We start from the raw sequence: 23,706 nt of genomic DNA on the forward strand, positions 1-23,706 counted from the left end.
GGCCTGCAGGCTGAGGAGTTATGGGGGAGGGGTGCATCCTCCCCAGGTCCCCTCAGAGCTTTCTTGTTTCCACACTCCTCCTGGTGGACGTCCTTCCCTGATTCCCCTCCCCCAGGTTCACAGAATCACAGAAGCTCAGAGATGGAAGGCGCTCCAGTAGCATAAAGTACCACAGTGACCTGATCAGGAATCCCCCTACCAATATCCTATATAAGGGGTCATTCAGCTTCCCTTGGAGATCTCCAGGGATGGGGAACTCACTACCTTATGAGACAGCCCTACCCACTGAGATTTTCTTTGGGCAGAGTCTTCTCAAGGTCTTCCCTTTAGGTTCCCCCATGTGTCCTGCTGTGCTGACCCCTTTCCCCTAATCTCCCACCTCCTTCCCTAATAAATTTTCCCCAGCACACATCCTGGGGTTTCAGTGGGAGTAGGGGAAGTGGGGAGAGGAATGGAGAGAGGAAGAAAGGAGGAGTCCCAGGTTCTCAGAGGCGGCGGGTCAGCTCTGGACCATCCTAGTCATCCTCTAGTCCACATGAAGATCACCTGTGATGGAGCCCCTGAGGAAGCGCCATATCCCAATCTGTCTCAGTTTCCCCTCCGATGGCGGGCACTAGACAAAAGCCAGGAGGCTGTGGGGTGTTCAATATTCATACACCTTTATTTGTTCATGTGATTCCAATACCAATGAGGCAGTGGTTGCCACACAGGCAGAGACAGGGGACCACCGCCTGGAAGTGAGGAAGAGAAAGGGATAGACCGCAAGGCACTGGTTCTGCCCCCAGCCGTATGGTCAGGAAGCTCCAGGGGTACCTGGGGAATAGACACTCAATCACTCCATCCCTAGAGAGTGAGGAACCTCAGGCTCTAGTCCCTGCCTGCCCCAAACTCCCTGGGCACCTGGTCTCAATGGCCTCATCTGTCCAATGGGCAGGATCACCCCTGTAGTATATATGTGAAAGTGCGTAGCAGCAAAGGGAAAGACTGTGGCGGCTGGGATGCCACCCCACCCCTGGGTCCTGGACTGAGTGTCTCCATCTCCTTCAGGATGCCTAGGCATGCGGAGGCCTGGCTGCTGGCAGAGAGGGTGGGCATGGAGGCAAGGGAAGGGGAGGGTCCAGGGCATCGACCCCACTTGGGGTCCCAGCTCCTGTCTCTTGGGGCCATTGTCTACCCTGATGGAGCTCCCTGTCTGCGGGCTGTGTAGACCCTGCTGGAATGTTGGTGGGAAGGGAGCAGGAGAGGGACCAGCCTGAGCGGGTAGTTGTCTTGTCTCTACAGCTGGTGTCCCTGACTGAGATAGCCCCACCAGGCCCTAGGGTGACCCGGACCGGCTCCCAGCAAACAGAAGGGCACTGGGGCATGGCCAGGGTTATCCAGGCCTGCTCTGGCCTAAGGCTACAGAACAGAAGCCCAGGCAGAGTTGGTGCCTCAGGCCTCAGCACACTTCCACCGGCAGAAATTCTCTATGCAATTCAAGGGGAAAAAAAAAAGATGCTTTGACAGGATTATTTCCTGAGGGCTTAATGAAGACCTCAAGGATCATGTTGGGTGGGGAAGGAGTGGGCACATCCTCTGCCAGAAGCCTCAGGATGCAGACCCCACTTCTGGTCCTCAGCTCTTCTCCAATCTACACTCTCTGTATTCACAAACTCCTGTGTCATTACTGCTGTAAGATGTTTTGGAGGGCGACTTATCCAGTGCACCCATTTCACAGATGGGGAATCTGACACCCCTCAAAAGGTAGAATTTGGAGCAGGTGTCAGGGTGGGGGAGACAATTGGGGGCAGAAAGCTTTGCAAGTTCCCCTCACATCGTGTGGCATAGACAAATAGCTCAGCTGCCTCGCCCTAGAATCCCCTTGGAAACCTCAGTCCAGGGCCCCAGGGAGGCTGCTTTGAGGTGCTCCCTTCCCTCTCTCGTGTCCCACTCTTGGGGAAACAAGCACCAACATGGGGACTCCAGGCACCCAGCTCGAGAAACAGGAGGCAAGGAAAGAGAAAGAAAGATGCTGAAACACCCCAGGAGCCCAGGCGCCCTGGGGGGTCTGCCGGATGTCTCCGAGTCAGGGGCTTGTAGAGTCTATAACATAGATTGACATCTTCCCCCAGCCCCCGCCCTTGCCCCCCTCCCGCCTGCCCATCAAGCCCACCCCTCCCCCACTCCGCGGAGGCTGCCTCTACTTTGGCTTCATCTCCACCCTGGAGTTCATGTCCTCCGCGTCCAGGTCGTACTCCTCCACCTCCCCGCTGGTCCAGACTTTCATGCGGTCCGTGAGCTCGCTGCTGCGTGGGGCCAGGATAAAGTCGTAGATGAGCGCAGCCAAGGCACCCCCGATGAAGGGCCCCACCCAGAAAATCTGGAAGAGGAGGAAGAAAGCTTCAGAGAGGCAGCAGCTGCCCCCAAATGAGCTGTTATCCCCATTTCACGGACCAGGACACTGAGGCCCAGAGACTGAAAGCAATTTGCCAAAGACACTCAGGGAAGGTGTGGGGGGGCGAAAAGGCATTCCCCACCTTCACCTCAGGGCCTGGCACAGTCCACATTGAGGCCTCCCTCTGTCCACCAACGCGCGAGAGCAGCCCAGCTCCCCAGCAGACCGCAAGCCACCGCCACCTCCTCTTTCTCCTTCTGGCGCACGGTCACCCAAGAAGCCTGTCCATCCCCTTTCCCCAGAGAGTGAGGCCGAGACTCCACATGCTCACCCAGTGGTGCTCGAAGTTGTTGGCAATAACCGCTGAGCCGAAGGAGCGCGCAGGGTTGATGCCGCAGCCGGTGTAATCAATCTGCGGGTCAGAGATTGTGCGTGAGGGATGGGGGTGGGGGGTGGGGGGAGGGATGTACAAAGGACAGGGGGAGGGAGGGAGAAGACAGGTACGGAGAGTGGAGGCAGAGAGGGAGGTAGAAATAAGAACCCAAGAAAGAAGTAGAAAGACTTGGAGATGGAGAGACGGAGAAGAGGAAGACGGGGATAGAGGAGGAGGAAAACAGAGGGACCAGGAAAGAGAAAGAACGTGGGCCCGGATGCTCCCCAACCTGGGGCCCGACAGCGTTGTTGTCTCTTGGCTCTGAGGAGCTGCCTTCCGGAGGAGGACCTGTCCAGGAGGTCGTCAGGACATTTCAATGGTTTGCGCTATCCCTCCACCCTCTGGGGGCCATGGGTATTCGGGAGACCCTTGGCCCACTCTTCACCTGAGCGACCGTACCACCAGCTTACCGCGAGGAGGTGGCCCAGGGCAACAGAGAGGCCGATAGCCAATGGAGCGGAGCCTGTGATGTCATGGCGCCTGCGGTCCGTGGTGGCCAGTACACATAGCACCAGCTGCAGCGTGCCAATAATCTCGATGCCCAGTCCCTGGCCTGAATTGACTCCCTTGGCGAGCTGTGAGGGAGAGAAGACAGGGCAGAACAACCTAATGAGTGGGACTTGAAGCTGGGGAAGCCTGTTTCCCATACTCCTCTCGGATTCCTCCCACCCACCCATTGCCATCCCATATTCTCCTAAAGCCCCCCAGGGCTGCCCCAGAACCATTCAGTCCAGCTTTGATCCCCACCATGAATCGTGGCTCCCCTCCCCCCCTCCGCCAGGATGCAAGATATACCACAGGGCGTCAGGGACAGGGAAGAAGCCCTCTCCGGGCCCAACCCAAGCTCCTGGCTTCACGTCCGCATTATTCTGGGTGCCCCAACGGGGCTCCACCAAACGCCTCCTCTTTTTTCAAGCCCCAGCCTCAGCTCCATCCCTCTGGCCTCCGGCTGCACCGAGAAAATCGCCATTTGCTCTTTGAGGCTGGGGGCAAAGCACCTTCTGCCGCTAAGCCTCAGTTTCCCCTTCTTTCAAGTAAGGGCATTGGCGGAATTGGCCGCCAAGAGGTTTCCCCGACTCTAATTCTATTCTTAAAAAGACACGAGCGTCTGATGTTGCGCCTCTGGTACCACCCACTCTGTCCTTGGACTCCTGCCTTCTGGCTTCCCTGCTTGTCACTCCACGGAAACTTCTCTCTCCACCGACTGGTTAACCACCAAGAGCCATAACTTTCCACAGTCCTACCCCTCCTCACAGCTGGGGGCGTTTGGTCTCTGGTCTCCCCTTCCCTTGGCCTGAGGCAGGACTAAGGCTTTTCTGACCACTCCTCCTCGGAGTCCTCCCCCGGAGCCCTGTGCCTGGCCCTGCACCTCAATGGGGCCAGTCCCTCTCTCCCCCTATCTAGCCTCAGTCTCTTTGCTAAGCTCCTAGCCTGTATCTCCAGGACATCTGGAGCACTTGTCCCATCAGGCACCTTGGTCCAGGCCAAGCTCATTCTCTTTCTCACCTAGACCTGTCCCTCCCTCTGACTTGATTATCCCTGTCGGCCACTATTCATTCACCTCCTGCCTCTAGCTGGAAGCTTCAGGACTCCAAAACATTGTTAGGGGGATACGATAGGTTCCTTCCTCTGCTTCTCATCCCATGCTGGCCCCTGGGCCTGGAGACCACTCTCCCTTCTCTGCCTGTGGAACATCTTCCCCACCCTTTGAAGGCCACCTTGTCCATGAAGCCTGCCATGGGACTCTATCTGCCCTGACCTCCCTTCCCCCTCACACACTTACTCTTTGATGTCATCATGTCATAGCCCTGGACTAGACCTTGGCTCCATGAGGAGAGAGGCCAGGTGTGAGCTCAACTTTGGGGCTTTCCCAGCACTGATGGCCTTGGCACAAAAGACCTGCTTAAGAAATGTCTTTGCCAGTGGCACTGACCAGGCTGATGTTCACCCATTCTATCTCATTTGTAACCAATGCCTTTCTCAAGGCCCATCACAGGCTTGGGATCAGCATGACCAGGGCACCTGCCCTTTATGTTCTGTCGAGGCTTTGATGAAAGACGAGGGAGCAGGGAAGACCAGAAGCACCCACGATTCCCAACTGAGCCCTGCACCCGGCCCTGCAGGAGGGAAACTACAGGCCCCATGTCCTAAGCCTCTCCCCTATCAATGGATTCACTTGTGACTTTGGGGGCTGGCTCATCCTTGGATTGGGCAGCTGGGGGTGCCACAGTGCCCGGAGTGCCAGGCGTGGAGTCAGGAAGACTCATCTTCCTGAGTTCAAATCTGGCTTCAGACACTGACTAGCTGTATGACCCCAGGCAAGTCACTTTACCTGTTTGCCTCAGTTTATACATCTGTAAAATGAGCTGCAGAAGGAAAGGGCAAACCACTCCAGTATCTGCCAAGAAAAAAACCCCACATGGGGTCCGGAAGAGTCAGACCCAACTGAAACAACTGAGTAACCCATCCTTGGATAGTCCAAGGGTGGCTGGGGAGAGGCCAGAGCAGCCCTCTGGCGGGCAGGAGGGAGGGGGGAGGGGCCGCATCCAGAGCCAAATGCACAGCGCTTCTGATAAAACTGGTGTCTGAGGCTGGGGACTGGAAGGGCTATCTGCAGCCAGCAGAGAAGCCCAGGAGCCCAGAGGGAGAGAAGAGGCTGAGCTCATCTGGGTGGGGACAGCTCGGAATCCATCTGTGGGGTGGATCAGTCTGTGAAGGAGAGAGGCGGGAGGGGCTGAGCAGAGAGGCAGGGGAGGCCACCTGAAGCCAGGTCCCTGGCCAGGGAGCTGTCCACACCCCACCCATTTCCTGAGGCTCCCTGACCCCTGCCCTCACCTTCCCATCTCTCTGTCTCTGTTCTCTGTTTCTGTCTCTGCTCTCTCTTTCTCTTTCTGTTCTCCATGTTTTCTCATTTTTTTGTTGTCTTTGCTTCTCTTCTCTCTGTCTCTCTGTCTGTCCTCTCTCTGTGGTCTTTTCTCATGTCTCTATCTCTTTCTTTTGTCTCCCCTGTCTCTGAGCCATATAGGAAATGGAGTCTGGCTGGCACTCACTGTGCCCTGGTTACTTTTAGAAACATGAATCATGGAAAGCAGGAGGGAAAGTTTAGCTGCTGTGAGCTCATTAGGGCTGGTCCCCTGTGGCAAGGCAGGACCCTCCCAGCCTGAGCTCCATCCTGGCCCAGGCTGGGTCCATTCCCAGAGACAAGTGTAGGGATGGAGGTATGGACACTCCCACCTGGAATGGAGAGGCAAGGCTGTGGGGAAGGAGGAGCTCAGTGTGCCTTCCCTCCCATGCAGGAGCTGACCCGTCCATCAGGTCATCCATCCTCATCCATCTCCTGCCTGGTCTTGGGTGGTCACAGAAGCAGCCCAGTCTACACTGCCTCGGTTCTCTGGGGACAAGGGGGGCAAGTCAGCCTCCCCCTAGGATGCTTCCACACCACTAGGCTTTCAGAGGAGGAGATGCCTGGGCTCTGGGACAGGTCACCTAGCCTCCTGAGTTAGAGTCACCTTTCCAAACAATTCTCTTCCCCTCTTTGTTGGGCAGCCATGACTCACATCCCTGTCATTCATCAGAGCCCTGGATGGGAAAGGCTCTGCCTTCCTCCTCTGGGGCCAGCCCCAAGCTGCTCTCTCAGGCTTCTGCCTCTGCCTTTGCCTGCGCTTTGGCCCAGGGTCTGACCTGCTGCCCAGACTCCCTCCTCACCCATCAGCCAGGGGAGCTTCACCCCTGGGACAGGGAGGGGTTCAAGAGGAGGCAGAGGGAATGTTGCTCAGAGCAGAGGCAGGGCCTTGCTACCACTCTGGACTTGATCGAGTAGAGATAGGGAGCCCTTAATGGCCCTTGAGTAGGTGTGTCCCCAAAGAGGCAGCCTGTGTTCAGGAGGTGGCCCCACCCCCCTCTGCTTGCTTTGTGATTTCCCAGGTTTAATCCCTGGTTGGGAGGTGGGCTAGGGGGGACGGCTTTCTGCCTCCTCCTCATCCTTTCTATTTCTTTCCTCAGAAATGACTGTTATCAGCCTGCCTGGAGCCTTTCTGTCCCTTGATACCACTCAGGCCATTGGCCCCAGCTGGAGACAACATGGCTCAGTTCTTCCGGCTGCCCAGCCTCCCTCCTCTGGGCTCAGGGACCTCACTAATGGCCCTTTAGTCCCAAGGCTTCCACCACCAAGACTACAAGCAGCCCTTTCTCAGTTCCTAGCCCAGCTTCACCCTTGCAGCCCCCACCCAGACCCATGTCCCACTGGCATGTCCAGCCAGGCTGCCTCTCCATCCCCTGTGACTTAAAGCCCATTGTCCCCTCCTCCAGGAAGCCTCCCCTGAACTTCACGGTGGGGGAATTCTACCTGGGGGCACCGGTAGAAGACCTCCCAAGGAGTATTTCCCTCTCCTGTTCTGTTGAGGAGAATTCATGAGGAAGAGTGGGCAGAGCTGCTCTGAGCAGTGGCTGGGTCCACATGTTAAGAGGATGGACAGATGGTGCCTCTGCCACAAAGGGGGCAAATTTGGCCAGGACAGGCATGGAAGGGAGCCCCCTCAAGGTTGGGGCGAATGCTGCAGAGGGGCCGCATCCGGATAATGACTCAAGAAATAGCCCCAGATCCCAGGTTTCATTTTCCTGACTAGTAATGCTGAGAGTAGGGGCTGCAGGACCATAATTCCAGGCTTCTGATGCCCTGGTGTGTGGGGCAGGGGGAGAGCATGGAGCACCACCCTCACCTCTGACAATGGGTGTGCAGACGGGCCTGCTGCTTGGCTGGTATTCTGGCAACTTGGGTTGCAGTGCTACAGGTGAAAGCGACCAACCCGGTGCCCCATTGTCTGTGCCAACAGCACCACTGGTCCAAAGAGTGCACAAGAATTGAGGTTCCCACGTGGTTAATGGGGCACACTCTGGAGCCACCACCCTGACTGCAGTGGGGGTCATCTGCCAGGGCATTGTGACCCCGAGCCTCTCTCTAAGATGGTCAAGGAGCCCCATCCACCCGGCCAACAGGCCTCTCTTGCTCTGATCCACCTTGCCCTGTGTGGCCAGCCAGCCGGGCTAACAGTCTTCAGCCAGCCCCCACACCACAGGCTGCCTCAAGTTTTGGCAAACCCCACTCCCAGCCCAGGACTGCTCCTGCACCTGGGATCCCGGCTGGTTCTAAGGCTTCTGTACCCTGGGGGACAATAAGTGGGAAACATTTGTCCCCTGCTGCTTCATCCAAGCCCTATCAAGGGTGGCTCCTTACGTACAACAACATTAATTAATACCAACATGAACAACCTCACATGAGGTTGTAGGGCAGATACTGTTTATCCCCATGTGACAGATGAGGAAACTGAGAGCCTGAGAAGCGGTGGCCTCTTGAGGTCCATCGGAGGAAGGACAGCCGTGGAGGTTGGGCAGAGGGGGAGGGAGACTTCCCAGGCGACACTGGAGGCGGCCAGCGGCAGCCCTGGCTCTCCGGCCGTTCTGAGGCGCTAATATTTTCCTCAGTGCTCAGAGGGTGGGGCAAATCCTGGTGCTGGGAGACGCCACAGGACAATCCTAAACTCTGGGAGGCCTGTTTTCTAAGAACAGAGAAGATGCCCAGGGCAAACCCCTGTTCCCCTCCAGAATTTCCAGGGCAGAGGGAACTGCTTGGTTTTGGGTGCTTGGTAGCTATGAGTGGCTGAATGTTGGGGGTCCTTGTCTCCCCCCAAGGGACCAGCTTTGGCCACACTGGCCGTGTCCCTAACTCTGCCCTGTGATATGTGTAGGGTGGGCAGGGTGGGAGACAGGGCATCTCATGCACCCTGCCGGGAAGGGGCTGGGGTAGCCATTACCAGCCAGGCCCCCACTACCCTGGAGGGCCAGTATGCACAGGGTCAGACCATGCTTGAATTAGGAGTCTGTGTGTTATCTGAATGCATGCCTTATGCTGCTGTGTCTGAGTGTATGCATGTGTATATGTGTACATGTGTGCATGTATGACATTAGTCATTGCATGCGTTGGACACACATCTGTGTAGTCTATCAAAGGCAGGTGAGGGTGATGTGATCCTGGCCCTTTGTTCTACCCCAGCCAACCCTCCCCTCTTTTCTCCTCTTCCAGACCCCTCCTCTCAGGAGACTGGCCTCCAGCAGGCATGAGCATGCTGCCCCACGCCAAGAAAGGATACGGTCTGCAGCATCCCCAGGGGAGACCTGGAGTCTTTCAGAACGTCTCCAGTGACAGGGAGCTCACTACCTAACTAGAGAGACAAGGCGCCACAGCACCACAGCTTGAGAAGGGCTGGTTCTGATCTGACTGGAATGTTGTGTAGAGGGTTAAGATTGGGGGGCACTGGAAAACTAGGGGCACAGGAGAGGGTGGGTCCCGGAGACTCTCAACTCCTCTTCCCTGCGTTATTGCCACAACCTGCCTGCCTCCAGTCTCTCCCTACTTCAGTCCATCCTTCTCTATTCGGGAACCAAAGTGAGTTTCCTAGAACCCTGTCCTACCGTGTCCGGCTCCTACTCAGTGAGCTCTGGTGGCTTCTCATCACCTCCAGCGTCAAACACAAGCCCTCTGCTTGCCTTCAGAGCCTTCCTGACCGGCCCCTCTTCCCTCCCACCTTCCTCCCTACCAGGGACCTGCTCCTGGCTGCTCCTCACACACCAGGCCGTTGCCCACCGCCAGCCCTTTGTCCCAGCTGTCCCTCCTCCCCTCTGCCTCCTGGCTTCCCTGGTCCCCTTCAAGTCCCTCCCTCTCCTTCCTTTCCCAGTGCTCCGGCTGCCTTGGCCTCTGAGATTTTCTCCAATTTCTCCTGTGCTTCGCCTGGTCGTTTACTGTCCCAGGTTAGACTGGAAGCTCCTTGAGGGCAGGGACTATAGTTTACCTTTCTTTGTATGCTCAGCACTTAGCTCACAAGGCCTGAGAGACAGTAGATGCATAATTACTGCTGGCTGACTGACTAGGCCCTCCTGGCCTTGGCAAGTCGTGTCACCTCCCCAAGCCTCAGTTTCCCCATCTGTCAAAAGGGCATTGGGCTAGACAACCTCCCTGGTCAGTTCCCAACTCCAGATCTAGGATTCCATGATTGTGTAATATTTCAAACCCTGACGGAGAGAAACAAGAGATTCCTGTCTGGTGAAGGGAGTCAGAGGGGCAGTGGGTCCAGGCTCCCCTCTCCCTGCCTGGGCCAAGACTGGCCTCAGGCATGGGGTGGGGGGGTCTGTCTGCCTGGGAGGGGCCACTGTTGCCTTGGACACTGGCTGTGTTTGGGCTCTGAGAGCCTGCGATATGTAATTAGTGTTTCCAATCAGAAACAGATGGGGAAAAAATGAGGAACAGATGACATTTTGCGGTAAAGGCTCATTTATGATGGAAAAAATGTAGAGCCATCCTGCCCCCTCCCAGCGGCCCACACTTCCCCAGCCTCTGACTCCTTCAGGGTTAGTCTATCCAGATTCGTCTAAGCCCCAGTTTTCTCTCCTCTCCTTGCCCCTCCCCTCTTCCCTTCCCTCTCCCTTCCCCTCCCCTCCCTTCCCCTCTTCTCCTCTCCTCTCCTACCCTCTCCTTACCCTCTCCTCCAGTCCACTCCTCTGCTCTACCTTTCTCTTCTCCCCTCCCCTCCTATCCCTTTCTCTTTTCCCCTTCCCTTCCCTCTCCTCTCCGACCTCTCCTTCACTTTCATCTCCCCTCCCCTCTTCTCTCCCTTTCTCTCCTCCTTTTTCCTCTCCCTTTCTCTCCTTTCCTCCCTTCCCCTCCTCTCCTCTCCTTTCTCTTCTCCCCTTCCTTTACCTTCCCTCTCCTCTCCCCTCCCCTCTTCTCTCCCTTTCTCTTCTCCCCTCTCCTCTCTTCTCCCACCACTAGCATCATGGGTCATGATCCCTAGACCAGTCACTAGACCCAGTTCTTGGGTCACCTCAGGGCCAGGGAGGAGAAGGGAAAGGAAGGTGGTTGGCTCGCACTTCTTTCCCTCTTCTCTTTTTCACTCTCCCAGTTCTGGGACTGCTCTGGTAGCCTCAGCCTCTGCTGGGCCTGGGCCCCTGAAAAGCAAACCCCTGCTGGGCATGCAGCACGCCTTCTAGGAGAGTAAGCCTTGGACAGGGTCTCCGGGGGAAGTCTGTCCTGAATAGCAGCCCCAGCTCTGTGCCCACGTTCTTGGAAGGCACCAGCAGCCCTGGCCACGCACGTCCGGCTCCAGTGGGCCTTGACTCCTGCCTTCCCGGGACCCTGGCCATCACCCAGTCATACAGCCTGTGTGTCTGGAGCTGCCCTCCAGGAGATGGGAGCTCAGCCCGGGCCTGGCCGGCCATAAACCTTCTGGGCCCCAGATCTCCCATTGGTACCCTCCGTGAACCAGAGAGTCAACAGCTCCAGGGCCAGTCAAGCAGCCTGTCATGGGAAGGCTCTGACACTTGCACACATACACGCTCACTCAGGCACTGCCTTGTACTGTTTACCAGGTAGATGTTTCCTCAAAACAATCCTGTGAGGTTGTTTCAAGAGAATTCTTAGTAGAAGAGGAAGCTGACTCTCAGGGCCAGCCCTCTGCTCAGGCACATTGCTGTGGGTGCAGTGAAAGCCAGAGATGCCAGGGTCATAGAGAAAGGCCCTGTATACATGAGGAAGGGAGGCCACACTGGGGGGACCTCATTAGAGGTGGGCTCCTCAGTGATCTATCCTTGTACACACTCCTGGACTAGACCCAATGCAGGCTGGGGTTTGCTGGGTGCCAGCTGAGTGCTAAAGGAAGAAAAAGCCCTGGGGCCTCCCCCCCAACCCGATGCCTAGTATACACTGGGTGCTTAATCAATGCCTATCGCCAGAGGTGTCAGTGGATTGCTAACGACTGACTGGACATAAGAACATAAGAACGTGCATGACCCTCCTAGGACCCTTCAAAGTACTTCCCTTTACGGGGAGGAGACTGATGGCAGAGAATCACACAAGGCTTAGTGGGAGAATGTGGGCCACAATCAACCCTCAGCTGGGGCATGGCCCACAATTCCATGTTCTGCCCTTGACCTCCTCGGATTCATTTGAAAATGGATCTCGCCTAGACCAGGACAAACAGAAGGATCATGAGTTTTAGAGGGGAGGCACCTTGTCTGGAGCTGGGTCCAGAGAGCCCAAGTGGACCATGCCGGTTGGGCAGAGGCTGTGGCCCAGATGTGTGACACTGGCCCCCCAGCCGCCACCCCTGCCCAGACCTTGGCTCCTCTGTGACTCACTGGGGAGAAGGTGCCCCTACCTCCTGACTCACTCAAACCACTGCCTGCAGCTTCCCTCTGTCAGTTTGCTGGAAATCACCAGCCCTGTGCCTGCGGGGCAGATGGGGGCTCTGGTCGAGGGCCTGTGCTAAGCTGCCCTCCCCACACCTGCCCAGGTCCTTCCGGTTCCGGTGGGCTCCCTGCCCAAGAGGAGCCTGGCGCCCTGGAGAGGGCTGGCCTGGCTGGGCAGGGGCTGGCCGGGGGAGGGCTCGGATCTGACCAGGGTCACAAAGTTAAGCAGGCAACGGAGGCAGACCCATGGGCCGATATTGCAATTGCTTTTTTGCAAACATATTTCTAACAGCAGAACATTCCCTTCTCTGTGGCTCAAAGGACCTTCCTTTGTGAGAAGTCCCACCAGAGCACCTGGAAGGGTCCCAGGCTCCCAGAGACCCAGCGATGCTCTTTCCAAGGAAGCCTCAGGCTCCCTGAGCCTGGCCCTCCACCTGCCCCTCCCCGACCGGCCCTGCCTGGCACAAGACGGCCTGGATTCCCCGGATGCCACTTTTAAAAGCAACTTCATGCAGACTGGGGCTAATCAGAGGGTCATTGGCCTAGAGGTCAGCGAGACCATTTTACAGATGGCTAAACTGAGGCCCCAGGAGGGAAGTGCCTTGGTCCAAGTCGGGCAGGGAGCAGACAGCAGAGCCCAGATTCCAACCATGTCTGCAGCTAACCTTAGTGTTTTTCCATTGTTCGGTCACCAGGCCCCCAACGATCAGGGAACAAATTTCTCAGATGCCTTCCTCCAGTTGGGAAGGAGGGAGCAAAAGCAAGCTTACCAGAGGGTCCTTCCAGGGGAAAAGGATGCAGTCTGGAGCTGGGCAGGGCAGCCCCGCCCACACTGCCCACTGGGAGGGGCTCAGGCCAAGCCACCACGCCCATGCCGACCCTCCTTACAGTGGGCACAGGGTTCTCTGTTCTACAGGTGAGAGCACTGAGGCTCAGGGCAATGGAGGCACTGACCATGAGAGTGCCCCTGAGAGCCCAAGGCGGAGCTCTGACCCAGGGACAGTTGGGAGGGACCTCAGGCCACCTAGGGCCGTCCCCTTGACTTACACAGGAGATGGCCAAGGTTGGGGAGATCAGCGAACTTCCCAGAGCAGCCAGGATACCCATGTCAGGAGCAGAACCTGACCCCATCTAGGTCCTCTGACTCCAGACACAGGAGGCGCTAGGGGGAGCCACAGGCCTGGATTGAGGAAGCTCTGAGTTCAAATCTAGCCTCAGACCCTTTGAAGCTAGCGGGGTGGCCCTGCATAAGTCACTTCACCTCTGTCTGCCTCAGTTTCCTCATCTGTAAAATGGGAATAATAACAACAGTCCTTACCTCCCAGGCTTGTTGTAAAGATCCAATGAGATCCTATTTGTAAAGCAATCAGCGCAATGGCTGGTAGATAGCAGGTACTCTAGCAATGTTGGCTGTTATTATCACCACGACCACCATCACCATCATCACTGCCTCCTGCCTCAGATCTTGCCTCGGGCTCCCCAGGGCTCAGGACAAAAGGCTCCTGGAGCTCCTCTGGGTGTTTGGGCCCCAGACCCACAGGAAGTCGGTCACCCACTGGTAGATCTACCTACTGATTGGTCAGAATCACAGGCCGGCAGGAACTCTGCAGTGAAGCGGCCTTTCCACAGGACTGTCTCAAGAAGTGTTGGGGATGTCAGTCAGCTAGTGTTTATAAAGTGCCTACTATGCATGAAGTAAGTGCCGAGGATGCAAAGGAAGGTCAGATCAGTCCCCTGCCCTCAGAGAGCTTCCAGTCCAGTAGAGGAGGCAATATACAAACAGCCATGTCCAAAAAAGCTGCCAACAGGCTCTCTGGGAAGGCCCTGGCCAGAAGGGAAATCAGGAAGGCTTCTGGTAAGAAGTGGGATTTTAAGCACAAAAAAAAAAAAAGGAGATCGGGCCTCAGGCAGTTGATACTCACTAGTTGTGTGACTCTGGGCAAGTCACTTAACCTCAATTGCCTCGCCAAAAATTAAAAAAAAGGTGGGATTTTAGCTAAAGCCCCAGAAGTTCTCCAGGAAGGGGAGATGGATAGGGGTGGGGGGAGGGGGGCATTCAAGGCAGGGAGCACATGCACTTGAGAAATGGAATGACTACCTCCCATGAACTATTGAGACAGGGCCGGGGAAGCGGAGCCTTCCTCTCCTATGGGACCCCGCCTCTTCCTCAAGAGTCCAACAGCAGGAGGGAGAGGAAACCCAGGTATCTGGGAAGGTGGAGGGATGTGGGGCTGAGCCTGGCCTGGGGAGAGTCCAGCCCTGCTCCGGCCACTGCCCCAGAGTCTTCTCCATTCTCCTGGGGCGGGGGGGGGCATCTCTTCTCTCCAGCTACAAAGGTGATCTTGCCTGTCTTTCTACCCTCTCCCCAGAGGGGATCAGTGAGTCAATCAACAAGCCTTTCTCAGGCGCCTAGAGGGCCAAGCTTGTGACTGGGTGGTTCTGTGAACCAGGGAGCTGTGTGAGTCAGCACACTGGACTTGAATCTCATCTCCACCACCACCCTTGGGAGTATCTCGTCCTAAGCTTGTCTGAGCCTGGCTCCCTCTGGTAAATGGGGGAGAAGGACCCTCTCAGCCCCTGCCTCCCAGGGCTGTCCTGAGCTCTAGAGGGCCACAGAAATATGTGTGTAGAGGGGATCTCTGGGCTAGGGGGCTCTGAGGAGGAGACCGAGCGGGAGCCTTGAAAGAGAAGTGGGATGGGATAGATGTAACAGTAGGGTGGGCTCTCCGGGCAAGCAGAAAGCTGTGAACAAAGGTGGGGAGGCCAGAGTGAAGTCCCAGGGACAGTGTACTGACTAGAGCATTGGGCCAGCAAGCCAGTCAACAAGCATTTATGGACCAGGCGGGTCCCGGGGGACTGCTCCCTCAGAAGGGCGGGGTGTGCAGGTGGCTAACATTCTGCGGTCGCCTCTTCCCCAGACAAGCTCCACTGCTCTCCCTCTCCCGTCACGTTTGCTCCCTATTGCCCGGCCATTTGGTCCCAAGACCTTTCTTCCAGAATATTCCTTAGCTCCTGGAAGTTGGGAGCGAGTGAGTCCAGACAGTCTCCTGCCTTGGCCCTGGCCCCCGAGCCCGTCTCACCCTCTGGCCTTCCAAGTCCTCCAAGTGCCCAGGTAATCATTGACAGGGAGGACAGCTAGAAAGATCCTTCTCCCTTCCAGTCTCTGTTATTGGCCATTTGGCCTCTTCTTCTGCCCTGCCCAACCTGCTCTGTTCTGCCCTCCAAAGCACCCAGGCATCCAGGGCTGGCAGCAGGGAGAAACTGGGAGGCCGCAGGCCCGGCAAAGCAGGGGGTTTTCAGCAGCTCAGGTGACTCAGCAGAGGAGCTGCCTTTTGTCTTCCCAGCCCACCTGAGATCTCAGGGAAATGAAGGGGAGGGGGTGCCTCAGGAAGCCAGAAGACTGTAGGGGATACCTATGTGACTCAGGGAAGGTCAGCTTATCCCCCTGCCCTTGTACCAGGAGAGGATGGGGGCTGAGGACTCTAGAAGAAGCCAGGGTCCTGCTCTCTCTTAGCTCAGCTTAGCTCCTGAAGCCTAGCGCAAGCAGGGAGATCACCCTGGCCAACTTCCTCTTTTTAAAGAGGAGGAAACTGAGGCAGCCCAGAGCCGGGAGAAAGCCTTGGCCAATGCAGTTTTTTCTGGGGCCTCTCCACAACCCTGTGCTAGATAAAGGCTGCCCTCCCCCACCCCACCATCTGCACCCCGCCCTACCCCACCCTCTTTCCTGGCCTCCAGGAAGAGCTTAATGCCCACCCCCATGGCCTAGGGGAAGAGAAATGTCTCTTTTTGCACCTGCCCCAGACCGGCAGAGGCTGCTGGGGCAGAATTATGCCCCTCTCTCTCCGGCCTCCTGTACAGAGCTAAGGGGTGGCCCATTCGCTTCATGTCCCTAGGAAAATCCCCACCTCTGTCTCCACTTTCCCTCAGCGCCAGCCACTGGTTTCCTGCATGATGGATGGCACTTATCTACCCTCCCTGGCTTCCCATCTCTCCTAACCCTCATCCTCACTCATCCCAGCCTTCTGGGGAGTGGTCTTGCTCCACCATCCAACCCAAGTGGGACTATCTGGGGGGAACCTGGGGCCTAACCATCCGGCTTTGAGGCCTGGCCAAGGGCCTTCTCTCTGGGCCTCAGTTTCCTCATTTGCTCGAGGAGGGGGTTGGACAAGAGGATCTGCACAATCTGACTAATATATCTCTGTTTCCCTTGGTCCCTAACAACAACCCTGTGATGGGGGATAGGGGTGCAGGGCAGGGTCTGTTAGCCCTGAGGCTGAGAGAGAAGCACAGGGAAGGCTAGCCCCCTGGTCATCACACTACTAGACTTTCCAGTGTCCTGCCTCTGGTCTGGAAGTGGACCCCATATTCCGGCTAAAGTCCAACCTCCAGCTAAGAGGGGCCTTGGCTAGCTAATCTTCAAGCCTGCACCAAAAGGAGGGCGTTTGCTCAATAACTGGGCTCAGCGAGGAATTGGCCAAACGTCTGAAGTGCTAATCATTGCCGGCCTCCAGGGGTGCCCGCTGGGTTTGATTAACAAGCCTGCAGTCTCTGTTTGTTCCCCCGTGGCTGGCCAGCAGCCAGGGCTTCCTCAGAGGCCGACATCAGCAAGAGAGTTTAGACACTCACTCACACATACACACACCTGTCTCGGTTACAATCTGGAAACATTCTGTGGCACATTCCTGTCTCATCCCCAGCTCCTTACCTGAAGACTCTCTGCCTCTCCCCCTGCCCCCTAACACCCCGGCAGCCCATGTTAGGGTCTCAGCTCCCAGTGGAGTCCCCACTGACTGGCTCAGCCAGTTTCCACCACCCCCACCCCCACCCCTCCAGGAAAGCCTTTGCTCTCTCTCTTCCCTGGTTTCTGGTTCTACCTAGAAGGCATCACAGGTATCGCAGAAAGAGGACCTGAGGTCATGTCCTGGCTTGTATGCCCACAGCCTGTGTGACCTTGGACAAGTCACTGCTTCTCTGGGTCTCAATTTCCTCCTCTATAAAAGGAGGGGGTTGCTCTGATATCCTGGACCATACCTCCCAACTTTCTACGGGTCCCCCAGATCACTTCTGACTTGTCCTACTTGTCCGCCATGATTTGTTCCCCTGCCAGTCTCCTGGAATGTGGCTCGGCTATGGGGGGCAGGGGAATGGGATGTCCCAGGAGGGAAACAGGACAGTGCCTGCAGACAGTTGGTTATTTCTTATGTCACTAGCCGGCTTGGATCTGGGATGTGCTCTGGCACCCTCGATTGAAGGCCAGTTCAGGGTGGCCCCTCGACAGGACATACCCCAAGGCACTGGGAACAGCCTGTGGGGCCACCCTTCCCATCTCGGAGGGATCTGGGCTTTGGGGAAGGGCCTCAGAGGGATGCCTGTGCCTTGGGAGGGGGGTAGTCATTCTCGGACCCCGGGTGTCCCTTGGGTGAGGGCCAGGCCCTGTAATGGGATTTCAGTGACAGCTTGTTGGCTGCCATGCCCCGTGTGTGCCACACTCCACTGCCTTCCGGGGGGCCCAGGGGCAGCCTGGAGCCAAGGAGAAGTCGTCTTGTACCAATGGGCTGGAGGGACCCCGCCCACTGTCCCCAGCCCCTGCTGCCTCCGCTGGGAGGGAAGTGGTGGGGCAGTTCAGCTCACCAATCAGCCCTCCAGAGACATTCCTCTCCATAGCTGTCACCCTGGCCCCCACATCTGGGGAGCGGATAAGGAGCTGCGACAGAGCCCACTTAAGGCTAGATGTGCATGCCTACCACCTCCCTGGACCATCCTATTCTTAGTCTGGGTGGGTACAGGGGCCCACGCTCCACTCACAACAGGGGCACAACTCCTCCAATCCGCCTTCCTAGCCCCTTCCCCATTAGAACATCCGCACTCTAAACCTGAACTCAGCTCTCCTTTCAGTTCAGAACCTCGTTCTCAGGCAACAAGGAGTTTGGAATCTCTTGCAGAGGAAACCCAGGTGACAAGGCCCAGGGAGGGGGAACACCTGACAATTCCAAGGTCAGCATCCTTCTGGTCTCCCCCTGCCCCACCCTTCAAATACACAGAAGTTTGGAATAGGAGGGGGGCAAAGGCTGAGTTCAGACAGGTTAATGGTTTTCAAAATACTCAGCTCTTTGACCGAATTTGGCCAGATGTTGTTTTTCTCCACCGGTCTCTGTGTGGGTGGGTGTGTGCATTGTGGACATTTTACGGCCAGGGGCTCAGCAGCACCAGGGGAGTAAGACACCCCCCCCCCCAGGCCTCCCCACCATGGTGTCTGATTGTGGCCAATTCCCCAGTGAGCCACCTGTGGTGGAGGGAGCATTGAGCCACTGAAAAGTCCCAGACAAGTGGAGGAAGGAATTGACCACCAGTCTACTTTGCCGTCTAAGCCCCACAATTGTCCACCTTCCTCAAGACCAGGGCCTGGGAGAGGGGCTCTGGCCAAGTGGCTAGCATGTCCTGCACTGAGCCTGGCTCTTAAAGAAAGAAGCTGGGTGGTGGACAGCATCCCAGGAGGGCTGTGGTCTGCCTCATGGGCAGAGCCCATGGGATACCTCTGGGCAAGTCTCAGCAACGACAGCCTCAGCTTTCAGGGCAGGGGTCCAGCCCCACCTGACCTCACCAGCCCATAGGGCCCCCACTTACCCCATTGAGCCCAAGGGTGTTGCCAGGGAGGTTTGAGGTGATGCCCGAGAGGATGGCTGTGGCCACGATGGCCCCCACGGACTGAGCAATGATGTACATGAGAGCCCGGAGCACGCTGATCTGGCAGCTGAGCAAGAGCCCCAGGGTGACTGCGGGGTTGAGGTGGGCCCCGCTGATGTGGCCCACACTCTGCGCCAGCGTGGCGATGCTGAGCCCAAAAGCCAGAGAGACCTTCACGTTGTCCTGCATGGCCCCCGAGGTCTTGTTACCCTCCACTGGGTAGTTGTAGCCCAGGGCTGAGCCAATGCTGATGAACACGAAGAGGATCATGGCCAGGAACTCGGCCACCACTGCCCTCCAAAAAATCTTCTTTTTGAACTCACTGGCCATGGTGCCCCTGAGCTCCACCTGTCTTGCTCTATCCTGCCCTGCCCTGCCTCAGTGGCTATAACTGGTTGGCACACCCGTCCTTGCCCTCAGAGCATGAGCAGTGCTCTGGAGAGCAGCCCGCCTTCTGGGGCTATTTATAGGGCCCTTGGGGGGCGGGCAGGGGGAAAGGAGGAGGAGGAGGGAGAGGGTGTAGCACAAAAGGAGGAAGGCTTGGCTTTCCTTGGGGGCCGGCCGGCCGGCCAGGATGGGAGGAGGGAGGCAGGAGGAGAGATGGATGGAGAGGGAGCGCTGCCTGAGTGAATGCCAACTGTTGGGTTTTTTCCCTTCCTTCTCCTCCCCTCCCTCCCCAGCCAGACTGGGGAGGGCTTCCCAGCTGCTGCGGCCGGCCGAGGCCGGGGCTGGGGCTGGGGTTAGGGCTGGCAGCTCTAATAGGCTTTCTGAAATTCTCCTGAACTGACTCTTGGTGCAGGCTGAGGAATGCCAGCGTGCCTCCCTTCCAGGGCTCCTTCCCCTCAAACCTATCTGCCCCCCTCTCCAGAATGGAGCCCTGGTAGCAAGGCTGGGCCGGGCCTTGGCGCCAGGATGCCCTCTGCCCTTGGGGGGCAGGGTGAGCTCTGCTCCCCGCTGCCCCGTTACTGGGAGAGAGGCCCAGCAGCAGGGCTTCTTGGACAGGCCAGGCTACTGGGGGTAAAGGGGAGGATGGGCAGGTCGAGCTGGGCTTAGTCCCTTGGCCAAGGCAGGGGCTAGATCTCTCCCCAAGCCCCCCCCACACACCCGTCCTCTCCCCTGCCTCCCTTCCCCCCTACTTGGAACAGGGCTGGCCAAGCCTGGCTGAGGACACAGGGGTTTGAGGGAGTCCCCCCCACCCCACCTGCCTGGGTGGGGGGGCTGTCCCACCACCCAGGGGCTGCTGCTGCTGGCACACCCTCCCGGTGCACCGGATGAAATTCACTTGTCCCGTTTCCTGGCCAGAGAAAGACAGCCCGTTCTGCCATCTCCAGGGAGACTGGACAGAGGACTCTGGCTGGGGCTGGGACTGGGCGGAGAGAAGAGAATGGGGAGGGAGGAGAGAGGAATAGGGAAGACAAAGAGCAGGGGAAGGGGAAAGGAAGCCAGGAGAGGTGAGGAAAGCAGAAAGAAGGGGAGAAGAGGGGAGAGGAGGAGAGGAAAAAAAAAAGGAAAGAGCAGCTGGGTGGTGCAGCAGATAGAGTGCCAGGGTTGGAGTCAGGAAGACTTGAGTTCAAATCCAACCTCAGACACTTACTAGCTGCGTGACTCTGGGCAAGTCTTAGCTCTGTTTGCCTCAGTTTCCTCATCTGTCAAATGAGCTGGAGAAGGAAATGGCAAACCACTCCAGTATCTCTGCCAAGAAAACCCAAGTAGGGTCGTGAAGAGTCAGACACAACAGAAATGATTGAATGCCACCACTCAGAGCTGTGTGGATTAAATGAGATCATATTTGCAAAATACTTAGCACAGTGCTTGGCACAAGGTAGATGCTAAATAAATATTAGTTATTGTTTTTAAAGAGGGAGAGGAAAAAAAGAGGGAGAGAAAAGAGATAGAGGAGAATGGAAGAGAAATGAAAAGACTGAGAAGAGAGAGGAAAGGAAAAAGGGGAAGGGGGGGTGCAAGTGAGAGGAGAGGAAGAACCTGGGTGGGAGAGTCGCATCCAGTCATTACTGAGCACCGGGCTGGGGGAGGGGGTGCCAGCTTCCTGGGGAGAAAGGGGAAGCTTCTATCAGAACAGTCCTTGCCATCTGGAGACTCAGCTCAGCTGTTCCTCCAAGAGGCTAAGTGTTGTACACACCCTTTAAATGTGGGCAGTGCCCCCAGGCACCCCAGCCTCATGCTGGCCTTGCAAAGAGAAGAAGAGTAAAAGAAGAGAGGGGAAATGGGAGGGGGGAGGGAGAAGAAGGAAGGGGAGAAACAGGAGTGTGAGAGAAAAGGAATTGAGAAAGAAGATAAAGGAGAAAGAGAGGAATCAGGAGAGAATGGACGAGGAAGATGAGGAAATAAAGAAGAGGGAAAGGAGAAGGTGATTGGATAGCTGCAATCAGGAGGAGAGAGAGGGAGGGAAGGGGAAGAGAGGGAAGAAAGAAGGGAGAAGGAGAGAGACATGCAGGGGAGATGAGAGAGAAAGAGAGAGAGAGGAGAGAGAGACAGAGAGAGACAGGGAGAGAGAAAGAGAGAGAGAAAGCAAGCCCTGGAAGTCTCATGAATGGCACAGGGAAGGAGGTCAGAGAGAAAAGGATGAAAGTGGTTGGGTAGGAAATAAGTCTCTTGGCAGGGGACAAGGAAGGGGTTTTGGAACCCAGCCTGTGAGATCCATCATTCCTCTGTTCTGCCCTCTCCTCACCCCTCCCTGAGGTATGTGCCCTTTCAAAGTCCCGGATTTCCTCTCCCTTTGCAGACACTCACTTCAAAGGTGGCAATGGGGCAAGACCAGATTTAAGGGAGAGAACAAAAAATCCAATATCGAGATCAGAAGGTCAATTAAGAATCAGCTCAAATCGTTCTGGTCCTTCCTCCCCCAGCCCCGAGGATCTGTCCTGAGTGCTTCCTTCCACTTACATAACTGTCCTGCTTTATCCACCCCGTCTGGACAGTTTGAGGATAGGAGGCCCCAGAAATCCTGGGCTTCCTGGGCCTGGGGGCTCTGAGCTAAGAAGAGGTCCTGACCCCAGACCTCAGAAAGCTGAAGTCCCTTGCTCTGTCTCTCAAGCTCAAGGGAAGGGGAGGGGCACAGTCCCATCTCCCAGGCCACAGCTTCAGAGTCCAGCATCTGTTTCCTAGGGTTCAGGATCCGGGGAGGGGGTAGATTGGCTGGGCCCATGGGCTGGTCACAGTGGGCCAGCCGTTCCTAAGAATGACTATACTTGGGGTCCCCTTTAGTACTTCAGTTTGAATCCCATCAGACATTGATCCCCTCCTAGTTACTCATGGGCAGTCCTTCCAGGTTCTCAGTCAGCCAGTCAACAAGCATTTATTTATTAATCATTTACTAGGTGTTGGGAACACAAAAGCAGGAAAGTCTCTGCCCTCAGGGAGCTTACATTCTAAAGAGTGGAGAAAGCTTATTAAGGGAGCTGAAAAGGTGGGGGTGGGATGGGGAGACGTAGTTAACCAGTGAGAGGACCTGGGAGAGAAAGTCTGAGAGGAAACAGTTGTGGTTGGCCTGGGCACCTTCCGTGAATGGGTGTCCTGGGAAGAGCCCTCCAATCCGAGGGAGAGGCCGAAGGGCCTGGGAGGGCACTTCCAGAGTATGAATGCCCAGGGCTGGAGTGAGCTTCCAGGATGAAGAGAGAAGGCCTGGAGGGGAAGGAGGGGCGGCCCTCAGGGTTCTACACTTTCTCGTATTTACTTTGTCTATGTTTGTGCCCCACTACATAGTTCCATGGTTGGTCCTCCAACACCATGTGAGTCCCGAGAAAGCGGTTTGTTTTCCTTTTAGGGGGAGGTGGAGACGGTTTGCCTTTGTATCCCCAGCACCAAGGACAGCGCCCAGCCTTCCCAGTGGATTGATTGATTGCTTGATTGATCGACTGGCTGATTGATTGATTGAAGTGGGCACATTCCGGGGTGGGGATGGGGAAGCCAGGACCAGCTTTCTTCCTCGGAACAGTCTCCAGAAGAAGGCAGACCCAGAGCTCAGCCTTTACAAGCTGCAGGGTGGTAGCCACGGTAGGGGGAGGGCAGAAGGAATTGCCTCCAGCCCTGGGAGAGGAGGTCTGAGTGCTTGGAGGCAGTGGGAAGCCAGGACTTGGGGGGTGGGGTGGAGGTGGAAGGATCTGGCATCCAAAGCAGGTGGATTTTCTACCTACGACTCAGATGACCTTGGACAAATTCCCTTGCCTCATTTGCCTCATCTCTAAAATGGGGGCTTTGGATTAGGTGAATCCTGAGATCCCTGTGACCCTATGACCTGGGCTCTCTCATGGTCTGGGGAGTCCCTGCCATCAGTCCAAGAGCAGAGTAGCGACCCTCCAAGGCAGGGACAGATAGGGTGAGGGCAGTCACAGGAGGCCTGAGCAGACCACCAGCCCTATGAGACGGTGGGTCACTACTGCCTTTGTCCCTCCCCCAGGCCCTGGCTCACTTCCTCCAGGAAGCCCTCCCAGAGCAGGACTGGGAACAGTCGTCTGGTTCCACAAACCTGGTTAGTTGGGCTCCTGTCTCTTTCCCTCACACTATGCGGCGTCTGGGTCCCTGCTGGGCTTATTGCTCTCCTAGTGCAAGGAGTTCCTCGGTGCTAAGACAATACCTCCTCCAAAGCCATGGCCACCTCCTCCCCTCCCAGCGTCCAGCTGGGCCCAGAATTCTGGCCTCCTCGGGGTTTGTGGACTTGAAGAGACAGGGAAATAAAGAGAGAATGGGGCAAGCTCTTGGATGGGGCTTAGGGTCCACTTGTGCAGCAGTGGAAGCTGTGAAATGGGGAGCCCCTTCCCCAGCCCTTTCCACGGCAGTTAAAAGAAGGACCCAGCAGGTCCATGGCCCATCTGGGCCCCCATCCCTTTCCTTCCCTGAAGCTCTATTGATTTCTCAGGACCAAACATTGTAGAATGTCTGGGGCTCACCCTGCATGCAGCTCCTGCCTTCTTCATGCCCATGGTACCATTCATTGCCCCCCACCTCCTCAGGATGCCCG

The 23,706-nt window shown here is 56.6% G+C and overlaps 1 protein-coding gene across 1 annotated transcript; it reads right to left on the reverse strand.

The window, feature by feature from the left end:
- Window positions 1-642: 642 nt before the first annotated feature.
- Window positions 643-19,176, reverse strand: AQP1 (aquaporin 1 (Colton blood group)). Its single transcript, XM_020964433.2, has 4 exons — window positions 18,669-19,176; window positions 3,218-3,382; window positions 2,706-2,786; window positions 643-2,359 (listed from the first exon to the last, which is right to left on the reverse strand). Exons 1-4 carry the CDS (start codon window positions 19,056-19,058, stop codon window positions 2,180-2,182), a joined length of 816 nt encoding a protein of 271 aa, XP_020820092.1. The 5' UTR covers window positions 19,059-19,176; the 3' UTR covers window positions 643-2,179.
- Between the last annotated feature and the right edge of the window lie 4,530 nt (window positions 19,177-23,706).

This window comes from Phascolarctos cinereus, unplaced genomic scaffold (assembly GCF_003287225.1).
Source record: "Phascolarctos cinereus isolate Bilbo 61053 unplaced genomic scaffold, phaCin_HiC Scaffold_4;HRSCAF=312, whole genome shotgun sequence".
NCBI lineage: Eukaryota > Metazoa > Chordata > Mammalia > Diprotodontia > Phascolarctidae > Phascolarctos > Phascolarctos cinereus.

What these genes read in the sequence shown, in the direction of transcription:
- AQP1 (XM_020964433.2), bottom strand. Translation starts at nt 19,058, where the DNA reads ATGGCCAGTGAGTTCAAAAAGAAGATTTTTTGGAGGGCAGTGGTGGCC. An exon ending in ACACCCTTGGGCTCAATGGG is followed by an intron (nt 3,383 to 18,668) that starts GTAAGTGGGGGC and finishes TCTCCCTCACAG; the next exon opens with CTCGCCAAGGGAGTCAATTC. An exon ending in CCCTGGGCCACCTCCTCGCG is followed by an intron (nt 2,787 to 3,217) that starts GTAAGCTGGTGG and finishes TCTGACCCGCAG; the next exon opens with ATTGATTACACCGGCTGCGG.